Raw genomic sequence first — 20,809 nt, 5'->3', positions numbered from 1 at the left:
GCCCCCGCCGGCCCCGCGGTCTCACGGCGCCAGGTCGCCCCCAGCCCCCGCCTTACTCGCTCCCACTCAGCGTCCCACCCTCCCTAGCTTTGTGCTGGGGGCGCGGAACCGCTTCCCCGCCTCAGCCGCGCGGCAGGAGGAGGGAGCCGCCACAGAGGAGCTGCCGCTGGCTGCCCCAGAGAGGGGCACAGGTAGGTGGCGGCCGCGGGCTGGGCCGCTCTCGGATCCCGGGGCTGCGAGTGGGGGCGGGTGTGGGGTTTGAGGGAGGGGTGGGAGAGGGGAGGGGAGGACCGAGAGGGTCGGGGCTGGGGTGTGGTTGGGTGAATGGTGTGAGGGTGAGGATCTAGGGGTGTCAGAGATGGGTTTAAGGGTGGAGTTGATGCTGGGCTAGGGTATGGGTCGTGTGAGAATTGAGGTTCTTTCGGGGCCTGGGTGGGAAGAGGGAGCAGGATTAGCTTGGGTGCACTTGGGGAGTGTCACGCCTGGGAATTTAGAGAGAAATGGAGAATTGTAGTACTGGGGAGGGGGAGAGGGAAGGGGATTTGAGGAGTGCTAGAAGTAAAGGATCTAGGATTGGAATAAGAGAGAGGGTGGGGTTTGGGGTCAGGGGAGAAAAGTTGGGGCTGTGGACTGTGAAGTTGGACATTGAGTCGTGAAGGAAGGAGATTTTGAAGGTTGAGGGCAGAAGAGGAGGGAAAAGATGGAGAGTTTGGAGTCCCAGGAGAGGGAATCTCAGAGAGTGGGAGGAAGGGAAGGCTACATGATAAAAAGACAGAGAAAGAGTGCAGGGGGTTAGGGAGGGTGGGGGTGGAATGGTGCGGTGGAAGGAGGGAGAGCCAGGTGGAGGTGTGATTGGATCTGGGCCACCGGGAGCCACATTCAGAAAGATCATGGAAAGATTGGAAGGGCGTGAGGTTTGAGAGTTGAGGGCAGGGGAGTTGGGAGTGGGTGAAAGGAGAGGATTAGGATTTTTGGTGGAGAGATTGGATTTTGTGTGAGAAGCTCTACAGTTGGCAGGTAGAAAAACTGTCAGATATCAGGATGTAGGAGAGATTGGCCTCTCCTAAGAGGCAAATAAGGAGCTAGGTATGGGAGAGAAGGCAGGTGGGCAAGTGCAAGTTATAAAACAAAAGAAATGAATTGAGAATTGAATAATAGTGGTGATCCAGAACAATAAACCTAAGATTGTTACTTGGTCATTGGTGGTTTGGAACTAGTTTCCGTTCATGTTTTTATGTTTGCTTAAAAATGCTGCCTTTTCAAATAAACCGAGGGTGTCTGCAGCCTTGGGATGCAGGCCATGGGGTGGCAGATGCTTTCCTGGTGTGTGGACATGGGTAATTTCTGCCCTGGGAGAGAAGAGAGGGGAAGCCTCTGTGCAGCTACTGTCCTGGCTCAGTTCCCACCAACTCTTTGCTCAGATGGCCACTTTTTTTTATCTCTGCCCTCTCTCAGCCACCCCCCTCCGCAGCTTGAGTCAGTGAATACCAGAGGGCTCAAACAGGTGGGTGAGATTAATTTTTAACATTTTTTTTATCCTTAAAGCTGATGTCATATTTTTATTCTTGAGAGACAGCATCATGTAGTGGAAAGAGCTTGAGCTTTGGCGTGATACAGCTTTGAGACTGAATTCTGGCCCTGCCACTTACTAGTTCTGTTTCTTAAGTTACTTTTAGTCTCTGAGACCCTTTGTTAAATGGCGAACCTTACCTCATAGGATTGTTGAGAATTGCATTTAATATAGTACCTAACCGTGCTTGGCAACACAGTGGGAGCTATCACACCCACTATTATTATCATCATAGTTTGCTATGGCTTATTGTTTCTGAGAGATTGCTGTCTTACTTTACCTACTAAAGTTAGGTGTTTTCTTCTTTTTCTTTTCAAATTGCATAACTGTAGGCTCAGCTCACAATTTTAATTGTCTCCTGTAGTCTGCTTCCCTGATTCCATCTTTCCAGTCCCCTCTACTGGATAGTCATGGTTCTTGCTTGGTGAACTGGCTTCAAGTTCTAAAAAGTCATGTTTAGTTATCACTTATTTTATCTTGCCTCTTATTCAAAGAGGCAGTAGAGAACTGAATTTTTAATGTAGTAAGGCTACATTTTATTCATTTGATGAAATGACATGTTCATGGTAACTTTGGCTCATTTGTGGTGACCAAATACTAGAACATGTACTATTATAATAGTTTTCTGTGAGATTGTATGGGTTACAAAACCACCTCTCCAGAGGCAGGCTGGAAAACTATCAGAGGCTACTTTGTTATTCTGTTGCTCTAATACGAAATATAGCTAATACAGACTTTCACTGAACATTGTTATTCTTTCACATACTAATTACATGAATTTTCCAGTTCGTGTAGGATTTTTGCCATGATATAGAACAGACTCTGTCTCCTGAGGGGCTCCCTTATAATAGACCATTCTGTATAATAGCCAGGAACAAGCAGAGCCAAGTTACAGAAACTTTGGAATTTTCTTGCCTTTTCAGTTCTTAACTTTGAAAGGCTTAAACATTAATATAATTCTTAGATCATTTTATGGTACCTCACAAGCTCTTAGGAAGCTTGCTCCTTGTTGGGAGCAAGATGCACAACTTTAGTAGTAAAAATCAAAGGTCCCTGGAATTTCCTGATCATGTTCTGTTTCTTAGGTACCATAGTTGAAGAACAGAGAGCCCTTGGCATCTCTGGACAAATGATGTAGGTTTTACTCTTCAGGAATTATTTGATTTTTTCATCATTTAGAAGGAGAACTAGCATTTCATGAGTAATTTAAGTAAAAAAGTAAAGGTAAAATGTAGCCAGAGCTATGTCTGTTTTGAAAATGATTCATGTGAGACTTCCCTGGCAGTCCAGTGGTTAAGACTCTGCACTTCCAATGCAGGGGCGCAGGTTCAAACCCTGATCAGGGAACTAAGATCCAAAAAAGAAAAAAGAAAATCCGTGGAAGCAGAAGCTGCTGGGATTTTTGGCATCCTGGGTTCGCATCTTCACTTTGGTCCCCGACTTCTTGTGCCCTCTGCTGGATGGAATCAGTTGTCTGATTTTCGCCGGAAGTGGTCCTCCATTCATCCATTTGTTTTACCCTAGACTCTGTGGGCGGCACTGTTGGGAGTGATGGCTAGGGGTGCTACATATGGGCAGACCCTGTTTCATTGCCAGGGGTTTTATAGTGTGCTGATCCTTGTGTTAACTTCCATAGAATTTGTCTTTCCACTTTTAAAATCAGGTCATTCTTACGTGGGGCTGTGCCTGGTATCTACTTCCAGGTCTACAGGTAGAGAAAGACTATGAATGTTCGCGTCCAGAGGAGAAGACCAGAGGGGATCTTCTTTGTCTCCTCATTAGGATTAAACTCTGTGAGATTGAAGGAACCACGTGCTTACTCCTGGAAGAAAAGCTTAGAATAAGTAAAATTATCACCTTAGCAGAGGCACTGAATACTGGCAAGAATATGGGTTATGAGAGTTGGCACCGTGACAGGATGTTTTTTTTCTTCTGTTTTTTAGATTCTTTTTCCCCCCATCCCTGGTAGTACCAGTAACAGTATACTCCCATCATCCTCTTTGCTTCTACCACCTGCAAAAGGGTCTGGCAAGTTGGGGGAGGAGCCTGCAGCTGTTGCCTGGAAGAGGAGCTGGCTCCTAGCAACAGTATCAGCAGGCCCTGCAGCTCAGAGCCCTAAGTCTGTTCTTCTGAGGTCTCACTCTTCCTCTCGTTTGGTTCAGCAAATATCTCCTGAGGGCTTACTCAAGCTAGGCATTGTATTGGCCTGAAAAAAGAGAGAAGAATCAAACAAGTGCCTTGCCCTCAAAGAGCTTACAACTTTGGAAATATTAACAAGTGAACAGACAGTACACAGTGCTAAGTGCTATATAGAAAGAGACATTGGTGCTCTGGAAAAACGAGACAGACATGTGCACTAGTGCAGGGGTTAGGAAGTTTTCCCAGAAGAGGGATGTGGTTGAGCCAGCTGTTAGTGAGAACTAGGAATCAGCTAGGTCAGGGAAGCTAAGAAGGATGTTCCAGCCAAAGGGAGCAGGATGTGCAAAGGCCAGTGGGACGAGAGAACACCGCCAACTTAACCTGGGTAGTATGGCTTGGCCAGAGAGTAAAGCATAAGATGAGCAGGAAAGAAGGAGGCTCTTGGGCGTGGCACGGCAGGGCCCTCTTTTCTGGTGTACTTTTACACGCATAATTATCCTCTGGAGAAACATGGATCATACTGATGCCTGCAACAGGATCACTGTTTGATCTTCCCAGCGTCAGCATTTTTGATCACTGACTTGATTGATTGACACTTAAGTGGGTGAATTCAGAGCTACATTCTAGCCCTGCATTAATGCAGACAAAGCTAGGTTGGTTCACTCTAAAAGTCAATCCGTCTTTTAGAGATAATAGCAGCTATTTGACCTGTATTATATTAAATTTTAACTAAAAATTGTAACAGTGATAATCATACTTCATTTTATTTAGTGTGGCAATTTCTCAAATATTTTGAAATCTCACCGTTCCTCAGGAAAGCAAATATTTATTCCAATTAGTACTTGGGCATAAAATGTCATCCACATGATTGCATAAATATCCTGTTGTTTTTTATATTTTGCCTTATCTCAGCAGTGCCAGTTAACTGAAGAAATTAAGGAATGAGAGCTAACTATTCTAGCCCTTGGATCTAGCATCTCAGCTTAATAGCTTTTAGTTAGCTCTTGTGATGGAGGTCTTTGTTTGTGGATCCAAAAAAAAAAAAAAAAATGTGTTCCTTGTGTTCTGTGTAAAGTTTTGTAAAAGAGTAAACTTTAGTTCCATGACTGTCTACTCAGGGACCATTACATGCCAAAGCACTATGTTAGGGTGAATGAATTAAACATGATCTCTGCTCTCAAGGAGCTCAAATCAGCAGGACATGCCTAGAAATAAATCAGTAGCAGAAATGTGAGCCAAGTGTAATAAAGAAATGTGTGGAAGGTGCCAGGGTAGCAAGGAAGGGAGTTATTAGTTTTTAGCCTTTGTTCTGTGTGAAAACATTTTAAAATACAAATAGTAAATTCTACATGTTACTGTTAATCTTTGTAACTTGCAAGTCAGTAAAAATGTTATCATTTTGATGGGTGCATAACATTGCATGGTGTGGATGTAACGTTTATGTAACAACACCCTTGTTGGACACTGGGATCCTTTTCAGTTTCGCTACTGTCAGCTGTGCTACTGTGACTTTCCTTGCCAGTGACTGTCGTCCACTTCTATGATCACTCTCTTAGAGTGAACTTTATTTATTTATTGTTTATTTTTGGCTGTGCTGGGTCTTCGTTGCTCAGTGGACTTTTCTCCAGTTGTGGCGAGCCGGGGCTACTCTCTCATTGTGGTGCTCAGGCTTCTCACCGTGGTGGCTTCTCCCTTGAGAAGCATGGACTGAGTAGGATATGTGGGCTCAGTAGTTGCAGTGCATGGGTTAGCTGCCCTGAGGCATGTGGAATCTTCCTAGAACAGGGATTGAAACCATGCCCCCTGCCTCGCCAGGCAGTTTCTTAACCACTGAACCACCAGGGAAACCCTAGAATGAATTTTAGAAATGAGATTTGAGCTGGTTTTTGAAAGATTAATAGCAGTTCACCAGACAGACGAGAAAAGGGGAAGAGTAGGAACGGGCATTCCAGGTCAAGGAAACAGGCAACCTCCAGTGCCAGGGTTCACAGGCAACTGGTAAGCTTTGCTTCCCCAAAGCAGCCAGAGGGCCTGCCTGGTAGGTTTATAAAGCTCTGGGCATAGCATGGCAAAGTTACATTTTACAGATGGTATTTTAATTGGGTTTTCTTCCCTTGTACGTTGCTTTTACAGTCACAACCAAGGCAATGTCTTACTACCTCAACTCAGAAAACCATCTGGACTCAGGGCCCATCTACGTGCGAGAAAATGGGCAACTGCACATGGTCAATCTGGCCTTGGATGACGTTAGGAGTAGCCTGCAGAAGCCAAGGCCTTTCAGACTGTTTCCCAAAGGCTTTTCTGTGGAGCTTTGCATGAACAGGGAAGATGACACTGCACAGAAAGAGAAGACTGATCATTTCATCTTCACATACACCCGGGAGGGAAATCTTCGGTACTCTGCCAAATCCCTCTTCAGCCTTGTCCTGGGCTTCATCTCTGACAATGTTGACCACATTGATTCCCTTATTGGCTTCCCTGAGCAGATTGCTGAAAAGCTGTTCTCTGCTGCCGAAGCCAGACAGAAATTCACGGAGCCCGGTGCGGGGCTCAGGGCTTTACAGAAATTCACTGAGGCCTATGGAAGTCTGGTGCTTTGCTCCTTGTGTTTGCGAAACAGGTGGGTGTTCTGATTATGATAGTGAGTATTTTATTGGGTGTGTCAATTCTGTCAGGTTCTGGGACTTAGTGGGCTTGGGGGCTTCCCCAAAGCCCCCTTCTAAAAACAGCAGTTGAGTTTAGAATTTTCAAACATGAAGTGGTAGGCCATTTTGAGAAAAATCATTGTCTTTCTCCCTTCCCTCACCCTCCCAGACAGCACTTAGCTTTATTTTGTTTTTTGTTTTTGTTAGTGTTTTTGTTTTTTAATTAATTTATTTTGAAAACACTTTATAAGAATTAGTTGATTGCCACAGCTCTTTCATTAGATAGAAAATACTCATCTACCAACTTTTCTAATAGGAGAAAATAGGAAAGACAAGATGTGATCTGCCAGATATCTCTTGGTATACTCTCAGGGAGGTGAAGATTAGTACCCAGAGTTCTCATCTCCGTTCCAGTTTTCAGACCACAAGATATTGAACATTAGATAAAAAGCAGCTTTCAAAGAAGAGGTGATTAAAATTTCAAGTGTCTTAAAGTTTGGAAATTTTCAGTAAGGTCCTAACGCGAGAACCACTGTCTATTTTCTAACAGAGCATATGTTTTCTCTTATGATTGCCTTTGCTCATATACTTTTATTGACTTATTTAAATTTTTTATACCACTATCATGTAAAATAACTTTCAAGGCATCTACCAATTAAAAAGAAAAACTTGAAAAAAATTACATAGAAAAGGACTTAAACACAAACACAAAAGGGTATAAAGTGAAACATAAGCCTTGCTCCCATCTCTCTCCTTTGCTCTTTCCCAGAGGCAACTACTGTTATCAGTTTTCTTTACATAATTCCAGAAGTACTCTGTGCATACCCATGCATTAATAGCTCTCCTCTTCATTATACAAATGCAGTACAGTGCTCACACCTTTAAGCACTTCGCTCTTTCACATATTTTCACAATTATTTGCCAAAAATATGTGTAGTTTTTAAAATAGCATATAGTAAGTATACCGTTATATGAATTTTTGTCATTCAAAAGGTAAAAGGTGGCTTACTATTAAGATGCACAATCAATATGACCATTAAAACAAGGCTAACCAAAAGCGATCAATGCAAAGAGATAGAGGAAACAATAGAATGGGAAAGACTAGAGATCTCTTCAAGAGAATTAGAGATATCAAGGGAACATTTCATGCAACGATGGGCTCAATAAAGGACAGAAATGGTATGGACCTAACAGAAGCAGAAGATATTAAGAAGAGGTGGCAAGAATACACAGAAGAACTGTACAAAAAGATCTTCACGACACAGATAATCAATGATGGAGTGATCACTCACCTAGAGCCAGACATCCTGGAATGTGAAGTCAAGTGGGCCTTAGGAAGCATCACTACGAACAAAGCTAATGGAGGTGATGGCATTCCAGTTGAGCTGTTTCAAATCCTACAAGATGATGCTGTGAAAGTGCTGCACTCAGTATGCCAGCAAATTTGGAAAACTCAGCAGAGGCCACAGGACTGGAAAAGGTCAGTTTTCATTCCAGTCCGGAAGAAAGGCAATGCCAAAGAATGCTACAACTACCACACAGTTGCACTCATCTCACACACTAGTAAAGTAATGCTCAAAATTCTCCAAGCCAGGCTTCAGAAATACGTGAACCGTGAACTTCCAGGTGTTCAAGCTGGTTTTAAAAAAGGCAGAGGAACCAGAGATCAAATTGCCAACATCGCTGGATCATCAAAAAGGCAAGAGAGTTCCAGAAAAACATCTATTTCTGCTTTATTAACTATGCCAAAGCCTTTGACTGTGTGGATCACAATAAACTGGAAAATTTTTCAAGAGATGGGAATACCAAACCACCTGACCTGCCTCTTGAGAAACCTATATGCAGGTCAGGAAGCAACAGTTAGAACTGGACATGGAACAACAGACTGGTTCCAAATAGGAAAAGGAGTACACCAAGGCTGTATATTGTCCCCCTGCTTATTTAACTTCTTTGCAGAGTACATCATGAGAAACGCTGGGCTGGAAGAAGCACAAGTTGGGATCAAGATTGCCAGGAGAAATCTCAATCACCTCAGATATGCAGATGACACCACCCTTATGGCAGAAAGTGAAGAACTAAAGACCCTCTTGATGAAAGTGAAAGAGGAGAGTGAAAAAGTTGGCTTAAAGCTCAACATTCAGAAAACTAAGATTATGGTATCTGGTCCCATCATTTCATGGCAAATAGATGGGAAAACAGTGTCAGACTATTTTTGGGGGTTCCAAAATCACTGCAAATGGTGATTGTAGCCATGAAATTAAAAGATACTTGATCCTTGGAAGGAAAGTTATGACCAACCTAGAAAGCATATTAAAAAGCAGAGACATTACTTTGTCCACAAAGGTCCAATCTAGTCAAGGCTGTGGTTTTTCCAGTGTATGGATGTGAGAGTTGGGTTATAAAGAAAGCTGAGCACCAAAGAATTGATGCTTTTGAACTGTGGTGTTGGAGAAGACTCTTGAGAGTCCCTTGGACTGCAAGGAGATCCAACCAGTCCATCCTAAAGGAGATGAGTCCTGAGTGTTCATTGGAAGGACTGATGCTAAAGCTGAGACTCCAGTACTTTGGCCACCTGATGCTGGGAAAGATTGAGGGCAGCAGGAGAAGGGGATGACAGGGGAAGAGATGATTGGATGGCATCACCAACTCAAGGGACATGAGTTTGGGTGAACTCCGGGAGTTGGTGATGGACAGGGAGGCCTGGCGTGCTGAGGTTCATGGGGTCGCAAAGAGTCGGATACGACTGAGTGAACTGAACCAAGAGGCATATGATAAAAAGAAGGGAAAAAGTACATTTTACTCCTTCATTTTTTATTCCAAGTTATTTATGTTCATTGTGGAAACATTAGAACAATGAAAAATAGTTATGATACAAACATTGTTTTAAAATTATTTTATAAAGGCAAATACGTACTATTTGAGAAACATATAATTGTTTAGTAAAATTTATAGTTCCATCACTCATGGTGGTGGTGGTTTAGTTGCTAAGTCATGTCAGACTCTTTGCAGTTCCATGGGACCCTAGCTTGCCAGGCTCCTCTCTCCGCGGAATTTCCCAGGCAAGAATACTGGAGATCATTCATGGTAGTCATTTTCAAATAATGTATCTTTGTACATTTGTGAATATACTCTATAACTTGTATTCTGCTTTTTCCTTCCATTTACCATTATAGCTTAGGTAATCCTCACAATGGGGAAAATGCTTTTTATCCCATGTGATGTCTGCATACAGTTCCACTGGTCAAATTGGATGAGAATAGCACTTTCATTCACATCTAACGAGCACATTATGTAGCATTTCTGGGAAGCAGCTTGGCAGTATGTAGCAAAAGCCTTAAAAATATCTGTATCATTTGTTTGACTCAGTAACTCCATTTATTAAGAGCCTGTTCTAATTTCTAATGTGATAATCAAATATGAGAAGAAATACTTTACATAAGGGTGTTCAATGTAGTATTGTAACAGTGAAAACCTGGAAGCTGAATATCCAATAATAGGAAATTAAGTAATCGTGTAACTGTTAAGATAATATCCAAAGATCATTTAAAATGATGTGGTAAAATGTTCATTATATAACAAATGAAAAAGAATAATTAAAATTCCATATATGATCCCAATTGTGTGTGTGAAAAAATAGAAAATTTTATATGCATTGCATATATAGGGGGGAAAAGAGGGAACCCACTGAAATGTAATTTAGATAATGGAATTGAGATTGGTTTTAGTTTTCCTTATAATTTTCTAGATTTTAGTTTTTTTCCAAGGAATGTTTTCCTTATAATCAGAAAAATATAAGAAACATTTTTAACAATCTCTTGACTCATTTTTTTGCAACAATTCCGAATAAGGAATCAGACAATGCTGTCTTATCCAAATACAAGGGTAGGATTTTCAGTTGTGATTGAAAACTTCCCTTCTCCTTTTGAATCCTTTAAGGGAAATAGGAAGAGGGCAGGAGATTTGGGTTTGCATTTGCAATTTCCAGCTGAAGCTGCAGCAACAAAGGTTTTACCAGCATTGAAAAATAAGGTAATTGGTTAAGTGCAGGCGCTTGCTGTTCGGGGTTGGGTCACAAAGCTGCCTGCTAAAAGGAGAAAACTGTCTATGTGTTTCAACCTGTAAAAGCTCTCTTCCCTCTGATTTTTAATCCCACTGATGGTCACAGGAGGCAAGTATGTTTTCCTTAAAATGTCACCCGTTGTAACTGAAGTAATTATAATAGCTACCATTTAATGGGGCCTCCCAGGTGCCTCAGTGATAAGGAATATGCCTGCCAATGCAGGAGACACAGTAGACGGACTCAACCCAGGTAGGGAAGACCCCCTAGAGGTGGAAATGGCAGCCCATTCCAGTGTTAATTGCCTGGGAAATCCCCTGGACAGAGAGGCCTGGCAGGCCTCATAGAGTCATACATGACTGAGTACAAGCACACACACCATTTAATGAGGGCCTGTAAGATGGTGTTTACTTTTGAAACTTTTTTTTTTCTAACTTTCTTAATAATCCTTAAAGAAAATAATCATCAGCTCCATTTTTTAGCTAGAGAAATTGAGACTTGGCAGAGGTTAAGTAATTTTCTTACAATCATACAAGTAATTAGCCTTGCTAAAATTTAAACTCAGGTCTGACACTAAACTGTTCTTTCTGTTGCTTCTCCATTACATTCTTCTGAACTTTTTAAAGGGAAAGTTGGAAGATTAATTTTCAGCAAGACCCTAGAGCTTCATTTATGTCCTAGATAAGCATCTAGTAGTGTTTGTGGCTTTGCACGTTTCGTTTCTTAATCTTGATTTTTGTAGTGTTTGTGAATCATGTTATACATCCTTGTGTCCTTCCCAGATAACCCATGTCTCACAATTGCTAAAAATCTTTTAGTTAATTGATCAAAGGATGTGTTTTCCTTTCTCTAATTGCCATTAATCCCCCAAATCCCCATTAACCCACTTCAACTCTGTGATTGGAAGATGGAAAACAGAAGCTTTATTTACAGTGTAATTAAAATATGTCTGAGTAAATAAGGCTCATTTGTGTACCCAGCTGAGCTCTGTCATCAGGCAGCTTAGAGGGGGTATCAATGCCCCAGGCCATCTGTACTGGCAGTCAGACTAGGGATCAGCTTCAGTGTATCTTATTCTGATCGAAAGTAGCTTCAATGTATCTTATTCTGTTTGGAAGTAGGCAGAAAATAGATCTGAGGCCCTTCTTGTCCTTGGATTATTCAGCTGCTCTTTTTGATAATTATGATCCTGGTGACAGAAGAGAAATGTGAACACTTAAGTATAAGCCCACTGATTGTAGTGAACCATCTCACTATGAAAACTTCTAGACATCTATGAGGAAAATGGATGAGAAAGGCATGCTCTTGCCACAGGCGTTTCCCTTTCCCTGTTTTTTTTTTTTTAGGCTCCTCTCCTGTTTCCTGTCACTTCTAATCCCTTTTTCATTTTTTCTTGCTGACCTCACATGAAATAGATGGACAACTAGAGAGCAGGGCGGAGACCACAGCAGTGTCTTTTTAATCTTCTCTTCCTCTCCAGAGGCCTTCTGAGACTCCACGATAGCAGTATGGCCTGGTGCCCAGTGTAATTAAAGTGTTCATGCTCACAGGTTTGTCTTAATAACCACCTAGTTTGAAATGAGTTCTTGTCGTAGTCATGCTGCACATAACTTTGGAGTAAAGTTAGCAGGCTAACCGTGGCACCGGGGAGTGGGCAGCTACTCAGACAAGTAGAAAGGGTAAAACCTGATGTGACGAATCTTCAATGTGGGATGTTGTTGGACGTGTACAGGTTAGAATCCAGAATTCTTGGCCTGTTCCAGTTTTCAAAGCACTAGATATTTGGCATTAAGTAAAAAGCAACCTTAAAAGAGTGAGTGATTAAAATTGTGAGTATCCTAAAGTTTGGAAATTCTCTGAAAAAGTCCCAACACTGACCCCAAGTGTTGACTCTGACTTCTAACAAAGGAGATATTTTCTCTTGTGTCTTGTCTTTGCTTTATGTTTTTATGTATTTATTTAAAGTTTTTATAATCTATACCTATACAGTAATCAGTAAAGTCTGCTTGTTACGTAGTATCTTGTCCTGATGGAATGTTGATGTATTACAAAGCCACATATGGTGATGTTTTAAAAGAAGGAAAAGAAAAGCTGTTGATTGCTGTCCATGCCCCACAGATACCTGGTGATTTCAGAAAAACTCGAGGAGATTAAGTCTTTCCGGGAGCTGACCTGTCTGGATCTTTCCTGTTGCAAGCTTGGAGATGAGCATGAGCTTCTAGAACATCTCACCAATGAAGCCCTGTCTAGGTATTGACCTACCACCATTTGTAAATGAATTGTTTTGTTTTTTAAAGGATGATCCAGTGGGAAGGATGTTAATTACTTCCCAGTCCTGTGTTTATTTGCTAACTTTTTTTTCTAAAACATTTTCAATCTCCATTTACTTGATACAAGCAGTGTTGATTGGACAACTCAGGAAAGTAAGTCAGTAGGTTAGGTTATCTAAATAAAATTTATTTCGACATACAGTACTTGACACTGCCTGGGTTGAAAAATGATTTTGCCTTGATTTATTTTTAGCAAGAGATGAGAAGTTATATAATTTTTGCGATCAGTATCATTTTCTATTTTAATTGTCATTGAGCTGTAAATCATTTAAAAAGTGAACTAGTAAAAGACAGCCATAGAAATTATTTTCAAGAACCATACTTTAAAGAAATCACCCAGTTCACACCCTTCATAAATAGTCCAACTGATCTCAGTCTGGCTTGCAAAGAGAAGGCCAGATGGATTCCTTTATGGTTTCATAAATACCCAGAAGGACAAAAGCACTACAAACCTGAGTCTAATCTTTTCCCTCAGGCCTGCCTAGGAAGTGACACCGACATACTGCCCTGTAGAAAGGTGTTTTTATGTGAGGTTGATAAAAAGTTTGGATTTCTTGCATGTGGGACAGTGGAACACATTAACTCACCAGTTACAGGTTAGCTGAATGGATTGCCTTGTGCCTATACCTTATAAATCCATTCTGAAAATTGGATTTATAAAATATTAGAATGAAAGAATTGTGCTTTATATGGAGGATTCTCATAGGAGTTCTTTAGCAGACTGTCCCAGCATTTAGAATTTGACACAACATTTGTCAAGAATGCAGTTTTTGTGTGTAACAAGTGTATTTAATCTTAATGAAGTCCCTGCTTACCTCATTCCACCATGTACCTTTAGTGCCCTCTACCATCTGAGGCTAGTACTACATGCTGCTTTGGTCTCAAGTTAACCCTCACATAGTAACTGAAATAGCATCAAAGGATCTTTAATTCTGTTAAATGCATTAAGTGTGAAATAGCAAGGGTTAGAAGATACATTTTTAAATAAAGTTTATGAAAACATTCTCATAACTTGATTTTCTCAAATGCTCTTTAAGTAATTTACTCATGGACTTTGTTTCCTAGTGTAACTCAACTCCGCCTGAAGGATAATTGTTTATCTGATGCCGGGGTGCGGAAAATGACGGCGCCAGTTCGAGTGATGAAAAGAGGCCTTGAAAATCTGTCGTTATTAGATTTATCTTGTAAGTTCTGTTAGAAGTTATAGATGATTAATACTGGAAGAATGGACTTAGAAATCATCTAGTTCTTCCCCTTTATCTGAGAGCTGATAAAATTGAGGGGTGATTCTTGGGTGCCCCAACAAGTTAGTGGCAGAGCAGGACTAAAGCCGGAGACTGTTTTCTCCTGGCCAGACACCTTTCCTGCCGTGGTTCGACTCTGTAGGGCACTAAAAGCCCGTATGGATTCACTCATGCCGCTTATTCTCTGCAGAGAGGTCATATTCACTGTATATTCGCAGCATAGAGGACACGTGGCTCATCTTTACTTACCTTTGAGTTGCTGATTGATAGTGTCTGTCAGCTAGGTCATTTTTATCAGTAATTGCTTGGTGAAGATCTAGATAAATTCACAATTTTGACGCTTACTCAAGATGAACCAGATACTGATTCCAGTAGTAGAAAGATTATAAGATCAGTTATGATTTAACTGAGCATGTATTGAATATGTGACAGGATGGTCAGTGTCAAAAGAGTAGCGAGAGCAGGCGTTTGAGGTCAGAGGACACTCCTTGCTCTGCTGCTGTGTGCCCCTGGGCAAGTTATTTAAACTCTCTGAGCCTTGGTTTTGGCTTCTGTAAGATGAAAATAATGACGCCCTCCCTTCCTCCCCGGGAAGGATATTCATTTAGCAGATATTTTTTTGAGTGTCTGCAGTGTGCCAGCACTGTGCTCATCCTCTTGAGGACCCAGTGCTAAATGCAGTTCTCTCTGATATGAGAAGATTCCATGTAAGAAAGGATTGGTTTTAAAAAATGCAGGGCTTCGCTGGTGGCTCAGTGGTAAAGAATCCACCTGCCAGTGCAGGAGATACGGGTTTGTGAGATCTCACATACCGCCGAGCGTCTGAGCCCATGTGCCACAGGTGCTGAGCCTGTGCTCCGGAGCCCGGTGGCCACGGCTCCTGAGCCCGTGTACCACAGCTGCTGAAGCCTGCATGCCCTGGAACCTGTGCTCCAGAGAAGAGAGGCCACTGCACTGAGCAGCCCGCACACTTGTGACCAGAGCAGCCTCACCTTGCCACAATTGGGGAAAAACCCGTGCTGCAGCAAAGACCCAGCACAGCCAAACATAGATAATTCTTTTAATGCTAATTAAGACAGTGACAGTCTTCGTGTCTCAGGATCCTTGAAAATCTTATTAAAATCTTTTACTTTGGAGGTGAAATGGCTATGAACAAAGTCTAATATACCTGTTTATATACGTGTTTAATATACATGTTTTAAATATGCTGTTTTTATGTGGTTCCAAATTAAACCCTTTGGAGTAGCTATCTGGTTCATTAATTTCTCTGCTAAACCCCAACTCCTAGGAAGTTTAGAGCTATAAAAGGTCTTAAGGATCATCTCATGTGGCTCTTCATAGGAAAGATAGATTCCCATATTTAATTTACTCTGAAAAGTTTGTTCTCTCAATATTGTATCGTTTGGCCTTTTTTCTTGAGCTTATTGTTGGCATATAAACGTAACAGAATACCACCTATGTTTTTGACATCTAGGTAACCCTGAGATAACAGATGCAGGAATTGGATACCTCTTCTCTTTTAGAAAACTCAACTGCTTAGATATCTCTGGGACGGGACTCAAGGTAGGATTTCTGTTGCCTTCTCTTACTTTCACAAACATACAGTTTGATGTCTTGCTTCTGCTAATTGACATTCAGAAAAGGACTGGTGTCTGTGATAGTGTTTATTTCCTACTGAGAAGAAGTTGAGTGTTGACCATGTGTGTGCTGACCATTGTGTTGACTGTGCTGAATGTGTTGACCATCCGTGTTCTGTTTTTCCGTTACTAGGACGTCAAAGCTGTCAAACACAAGCTTCAGACCCACATCGGCCTCGTTCACTCCAAAGTCCCTTTGAAGGAATTTGATCACAGTAACTGCAAGACAGAGGGCTGGGCTGATCAGGTAAGGCAGATTTTTCTCTCCTACAGTTAATATGGTGTCATAAATTCCAAGTGTCTTATTCAACACTCGAATAGATGCTAACCCTCTTGGTATTCTTTGGCTGAACTGTCATCTTCAGTCAAACTCGAGACACTGATGACTTGTAACTAACCCAGTTACTTGAGAAAAGTTGTTAGGTGCTAGTCCTTACATCTCATGCTCTGGTCGCTAGACTGCTTCATCCTTATTGGACCTAGAAGAAAATGCCTTCTTATAAGTGACTCAGAAAATAAATGAATTCTTGCTCGCTATGCAAAAACATAGTATGATCCAACTTCAGAAGGGGAGATTCTCTTAGCTGTGTGTGTACCAGAAAAAGAGAACAAGTTACGCTGATGAAAATTCAAGTCTGACTCTTTCCCATGTAGGGGGCAAATTTCTTAAGTCTCCATAGTAAGGAAATGTCTTTTTTTTTTTTTTAATCCTTAGCGCTCCCATTCTCTTTCTTTCTTAAGTTTAAAAATTGTATTTTGTGTATAGAGAGCTAGCATTGTTTCTGGGAAGGTAGAGGTCTTGGATGACCCATTCAGAGAAGGTCACAGTCCAACTTATTGAAGCCGATCCCCTTCGTGTACTGGTGGAAACATTGGTGGCACATGTTGAGGCCATATTTCCAGATCAGACCATGCTAGTTTGAGCAGACTGAGCCCTCCCATTTTCAGCTTCTTCGCTGAACTTCCCTTTGATGCTGTCTTACCTTCTTGATGGTCTTCCTCAAGTTGGTAGGGTTCAGACTAAAGTAGGCACTCAGAAGGTAACCAAGTACTCAAGCACCAGTAGGTGCCAGCTTGCCTGTGGTTGGTGCCTGTTTCCTTCAGATACTTTAAACCAGTGTTGATTGGAGGAGGCCTGGAGGACCCACTGAGCTTTTTGTTCTGGATCCTTCCTTGGCTGCACTCTGTGATGCATGGTGGTGGAACTATCCAGCCACCTCATGATAGCATCACTTCCTAATAGGTAAGCAAGAAGGAGTGCTGATGAGTCAGTGTTTCAGAAGTACTTTGAAGTTTGTCCAGAAAATACATGCTGAAATCATTATATACGTCCATTGTCAGACTAAGTTCGTAGCGCTAAAAGAGTCCTGGAGACATCCGGTGGACTTGGGGCAGGTATGGGATGGTCATATAAGGGCTTGGAGTGGTTTGGTTATGGTAGCAGGTGACGTGGTGGAAAGAGCATAGGCTGGAGAGTCAGAGGCCTGAATTTGGGGTCCTGGCTCGGCAACCCAATAGGTATACAACTTAAGGCGGCTTTGGGTCTCTGTTTATTCATCTCTAAAATGGAGAAACCAGGACCTCTCTTGCAAAGCGAAGGGTGAAGTAAAATAGCTAGCAGCTTGGACTGAAAGTAAGTTGAGGCTCCACACAGCCTTGCCCCATGCAGCCCCAGCTAGGCCCCGAGGACGTGGCAGCGGTGCTTTATCTATCTTCTGTTGCTCTCTTATTGAAACTGTTATAGGCTGACTCCATTCTCCTGCCTCATTCTCAGCAGGTGACACAGAAAAATGAGGCCATCTAACAGGAGTCCGTTTACTTCCCCATGTCTGTCTCAAAATTTCTCCATTAAGTCACTTGCCAAGGGTCCCCTGGCTAGTAAATGGTAGAGCTAACTCTGGAACTGATTTCTTAAACTATGTGTTGTGCTGCTTCTGTGTCTTGCAAATGTTTGTCTGTCTTTATGATTATTTCATTACATACCATAATGAGAAGTGTGGAATTTAAAGTTCTTGTTACTTATGGTATATGTGAAATATTAATTAATTGTTGACTTTTCTTTATTTATGTGTATTTTTTACTAAGCCAAATTTTCAAAAGAATTTGTAGTAACATAATAAAAATATTAATACATTTGTAGCAGTTTTAAAAAATGGAAACGGATCCTAAAGTATCCTGAGAGTATGGAAATGTGGTTATTTTACACACATACAAGAGTTTGAATTACAGTTGGTATAGTCTAAGGTGTGAAAATGGGCCTAGGGATGTGTGAAAAGTATTATGACTAAGGTTTCAAATTTTAGTAAAGTACATGCAATTTATTTGTAGATTGGAACAGAGACTCATCGTAGTCTGAAGTAAGATTACCACAGGGGGGTTGTGTTTATGGAAGGAGAGGAGTTGGGAACAAGGAAAGCTTGAGATTAAAAACTTGAGATTTTGTTTGGATTCACATCTTTCCAAATACATTTTATTAGATTGTTCTGCAATGGGAACGTGTGACTTTGGAAGCTGTGAAGCCGCAAGAAACCTTGGAGTCTCGAAGAGCAGCTCAGCACTTCTGTGAGAAATTCCCTTTCCTTTGGAGTGTTTTGCCCTTAGATTATTTGGGCACTTAGTTCATCTTCACTCAGTGGGAAGATTAATTATGATCACATTGACTTAATTAGATCACCAAGATTTATACTCTGTCAACATGGCTTATAGTGTAAGTTCACACTTAGCTTTGAGCACCAGCACCAGGAACATAACTTATTAAGTGTATGTATATATGTACATATGTGTTTATATATATCCCGTCGTGTTCCAGAAAAGATTTGCAGTGATACAAAAATAGAATTCAGAACGTTAAAAAGGAGTTAAAGTGTAGCCAAAAGTAGAAGCAACGCAAGTGTCCATCACAGATGAATGGATAAACAGAATGTAGTATTTACATACAATGGAATATCATTCAGCCTTAAGGAGGAAGGAAATTGTAACACTTGCTATAACATGGGTGAAATTTATAGAGACATCCTGCTAAGCAAAATACACCAGTCAAAGAAGACAAATGTTGGGGCTTCCCTTGTGGTCCAGTGGTTCAAAATCTGCGCTTCCAGTGCAGCCAACACAGTTCGATCCCTGGTCAGGGAACTAAGATCCCACATGCTTCGTGCTGTGGCCAGAAAAAAAAAGGACAGATGTGTGAGTCTTACGAAGTTCCTAGAATAGTCAAAGTTCATAGTGACAGAAAGTGGAATGATGGTGGTTGGGACTGAGGTGAGGGGTGGTTGGGAGTTACTGTACCAAGTTTCAGTTTTGCTAGGCTGAAAAAGTTCTGCAGATGGATGGTGGTGATGTTTACACAGCAGTGTGAATGTACTTGATGCCACAGAACTATATACACTCAAAGACGGTTAACATGCTAAATTTATGTTATGTGTATTTTACCATCATTTTTTCTGAAAGAAGTTAAAGGATACAATTGAAGTGAAGGGAAAATAAAAGTAGACGAATAGGGAAAATGTATTCTATACCAAAAGGGAGAGAATAAAGTTGTATCATTTGCTAGAGCTGTGCTACAGACCTGGCTGCCTTAGAAGAACAGAGCCAAGTCCAGATTCTGAGTAGTGATAGCTGACACTTTTTGAGCTTTCACTGCTGTGCCAAGCATTGTCCTGAGCACCATATATTGCTTCTTATATCTTCACATCACCCTTATGAAGCGGGTTTTATGTCCCTGTCTGAGAAAACTGAGTCTTAGACAAGTCGCTTGCCCAAGGTCATTTATCCAAGAAGTGGCAGATCTGAGATTTGACTGTGAATCTGTGATACCCTCTGTGCGTACATGCCTTCAACCTGTGCTGGTGCGTATGCTGTAAATTACTTTATAAGGCACACAAAAGGGGGGAAAATGAATCCAGACTCACCCTGTTTGGGCCTCTGGTCACTTCTGTTGGATCATTTTTCTGGGCTTGGGCAGGCATTAGCAATTGGCATAGTAAGCTCATCACCCTTCCCTCTGTCATCACTTACAGATGGGAAGCGGGCTCGAACAGAAGCCCCAGGGAAGTATCCCCCGACAGAGGCCCACACGAACTCTTCTGAGAAGCTCCAGTTCTATAAAGAGAAGGCCGCAGACTGCCATGGGCCACTGTTGAAACACGAAGCCCTGTCAAGCCAGGAGTCAAAGAGCAAGAAGAGAGCTTTCGAGGAGCCAGAGAAGGAACAGAGCAGCTCTTCACAGTCTTCGAAGCAGAAATATGTGTGTCTTGCTGTTGAAGACTGGGACTTGCTAAATTCGTATTGATTGGCAAATACAAGTTGACCTTCTCCCCTTCCATTGCTAACATATGAGGAAGGGGGGCTGATAATGTTTTCCTTTTTGTTTGAATTTATCTATGGCATTAGCATAGCAGGCGATTATTTCTACTTTTGTGGTGGGGGAGGGGAATGCTATGGAAGTCTGTAATAATTTCTAATGTATATTTTCAATACATAGTAATTTTTTCAAATAAACGTTTTTGCTGTCCTTAGGGTCTCCTTGTGAAATATACACTGGAGCCACAAGAAGTAACACTTTGCTTTGGGATGGAAGGCCGTGTGAACTAAGGCAGCTTAGTGTCATTTGTTACTTCTCTAGTTTGGCCCAGCCAGTAGGATATACATATAAATATGTATATGAATGGCAGCCACTGTTGAATGCCTCCCATGAGCCATGCCCCAACCTGACAACAACAGTAAGTTGTTGAAGGTAGGTATTAACCCTAATTTAAATAGTTACAAAAACTCAGCCTCAAGTCAAATGAGTTGTGGAAGGTCCAGAGCTTTAAAGAACCCGAATTTATATTCCATCCTGTCCAGCTCTAAGGTCCTTTCTATTACATTGCCTTCTTTAATAAGAGTTACCATTCATTAAAATCTCAACTATTAGAAGTCTATTAAGTAAACCAAGAATCTTGACAGTAGTCCTAGCAAGTAAGGATTATCACCTCCATTTGACAAGTGAAGAACCTGAGACCCATGACTCCTTAAACCAGTATTTCTCAAGCTTTATTGTACATGCAAATTGCCTGGGGATCTTTTTAAACTATAGATTCTGATTCAGTAGATCTGGAGTTAGACTTGACAGTCAACATTTCTAACAGATTTCCAGATGATGCTAAGGCCTCTAATTTGTGGGCTACACATGGAGTAGCAAGGCTGTAG

At 41.5% G+C, this 20,809-nt stretch overlaps 1 protein-coding gene and 1 non-coding gene across 3 annotated transcripts; both read left to right on the top strand.

The window, feature by feature from the left end:
- Positions 1-28: 28 nt before the first annotated feature.
- On the top strand, positions 29-20,055 carry LRRC42 (leucine rich repeat containing 42). 2 transcript variants are annotated; one of them, XM_052637506.1, is made up of 9 exons: positions 29-191; positions 1,456-1,504; positions 5,843-6,329; positions 12,530-12,661; positions 13,807-13,925; positions 15,460-15,548; positions 15,756-15,869; positions 18,100-18,184; positions 19,639-20,055. In XM_052637506.1, exons 3-9 carry the CDS (start codon positions 5,857-5,859, stop codon positions 19,908-19,910), a joined length of 1,284 nt encoding a protein of 427 aa, XP_052493466.1. In that variant the 5' UTR covers positions 29-191; positions 1,456-1,504; positions 5,843-5,856; the 3' UTR covers positions 19,911-20,055. The 2 variants fall into 2 exon arrangements, with proteins under 2 accessions (XP_052493466.1, XP_052493465.1); XM_052637505.1 differs by lacking the exon at positions 1,456-1,504.
- On the top strand, positions 2,846-2,917 carry TRNAG-UCC (transfer RNA glycine (anticodon UCC)). The gene has a single exon. It is a non-coding gene; the product is annotated as a tRNA-Gly (tRNA).
- Positions 20,056-20,809: the final 754 nt, after the last annotated feature.

Source organism: Budorcas taxicolor, chromosome 3 (assembly GCF_023091745.1).
Source record: "Budorcas taxicolor isolate Tak-1 chromosome 3, Takin1.1, whole genome shotgun sequence".
Classification (NCBI taxonomy): Eukaryota; Metazoa; Chordata; class Mammalia; order Artiodactyla; family Bovidae; genus Budorcas; species Budorcas taxicolor.
This window is presented reverse-complemented; position numbering and strand designations above follow the sequence as displayed.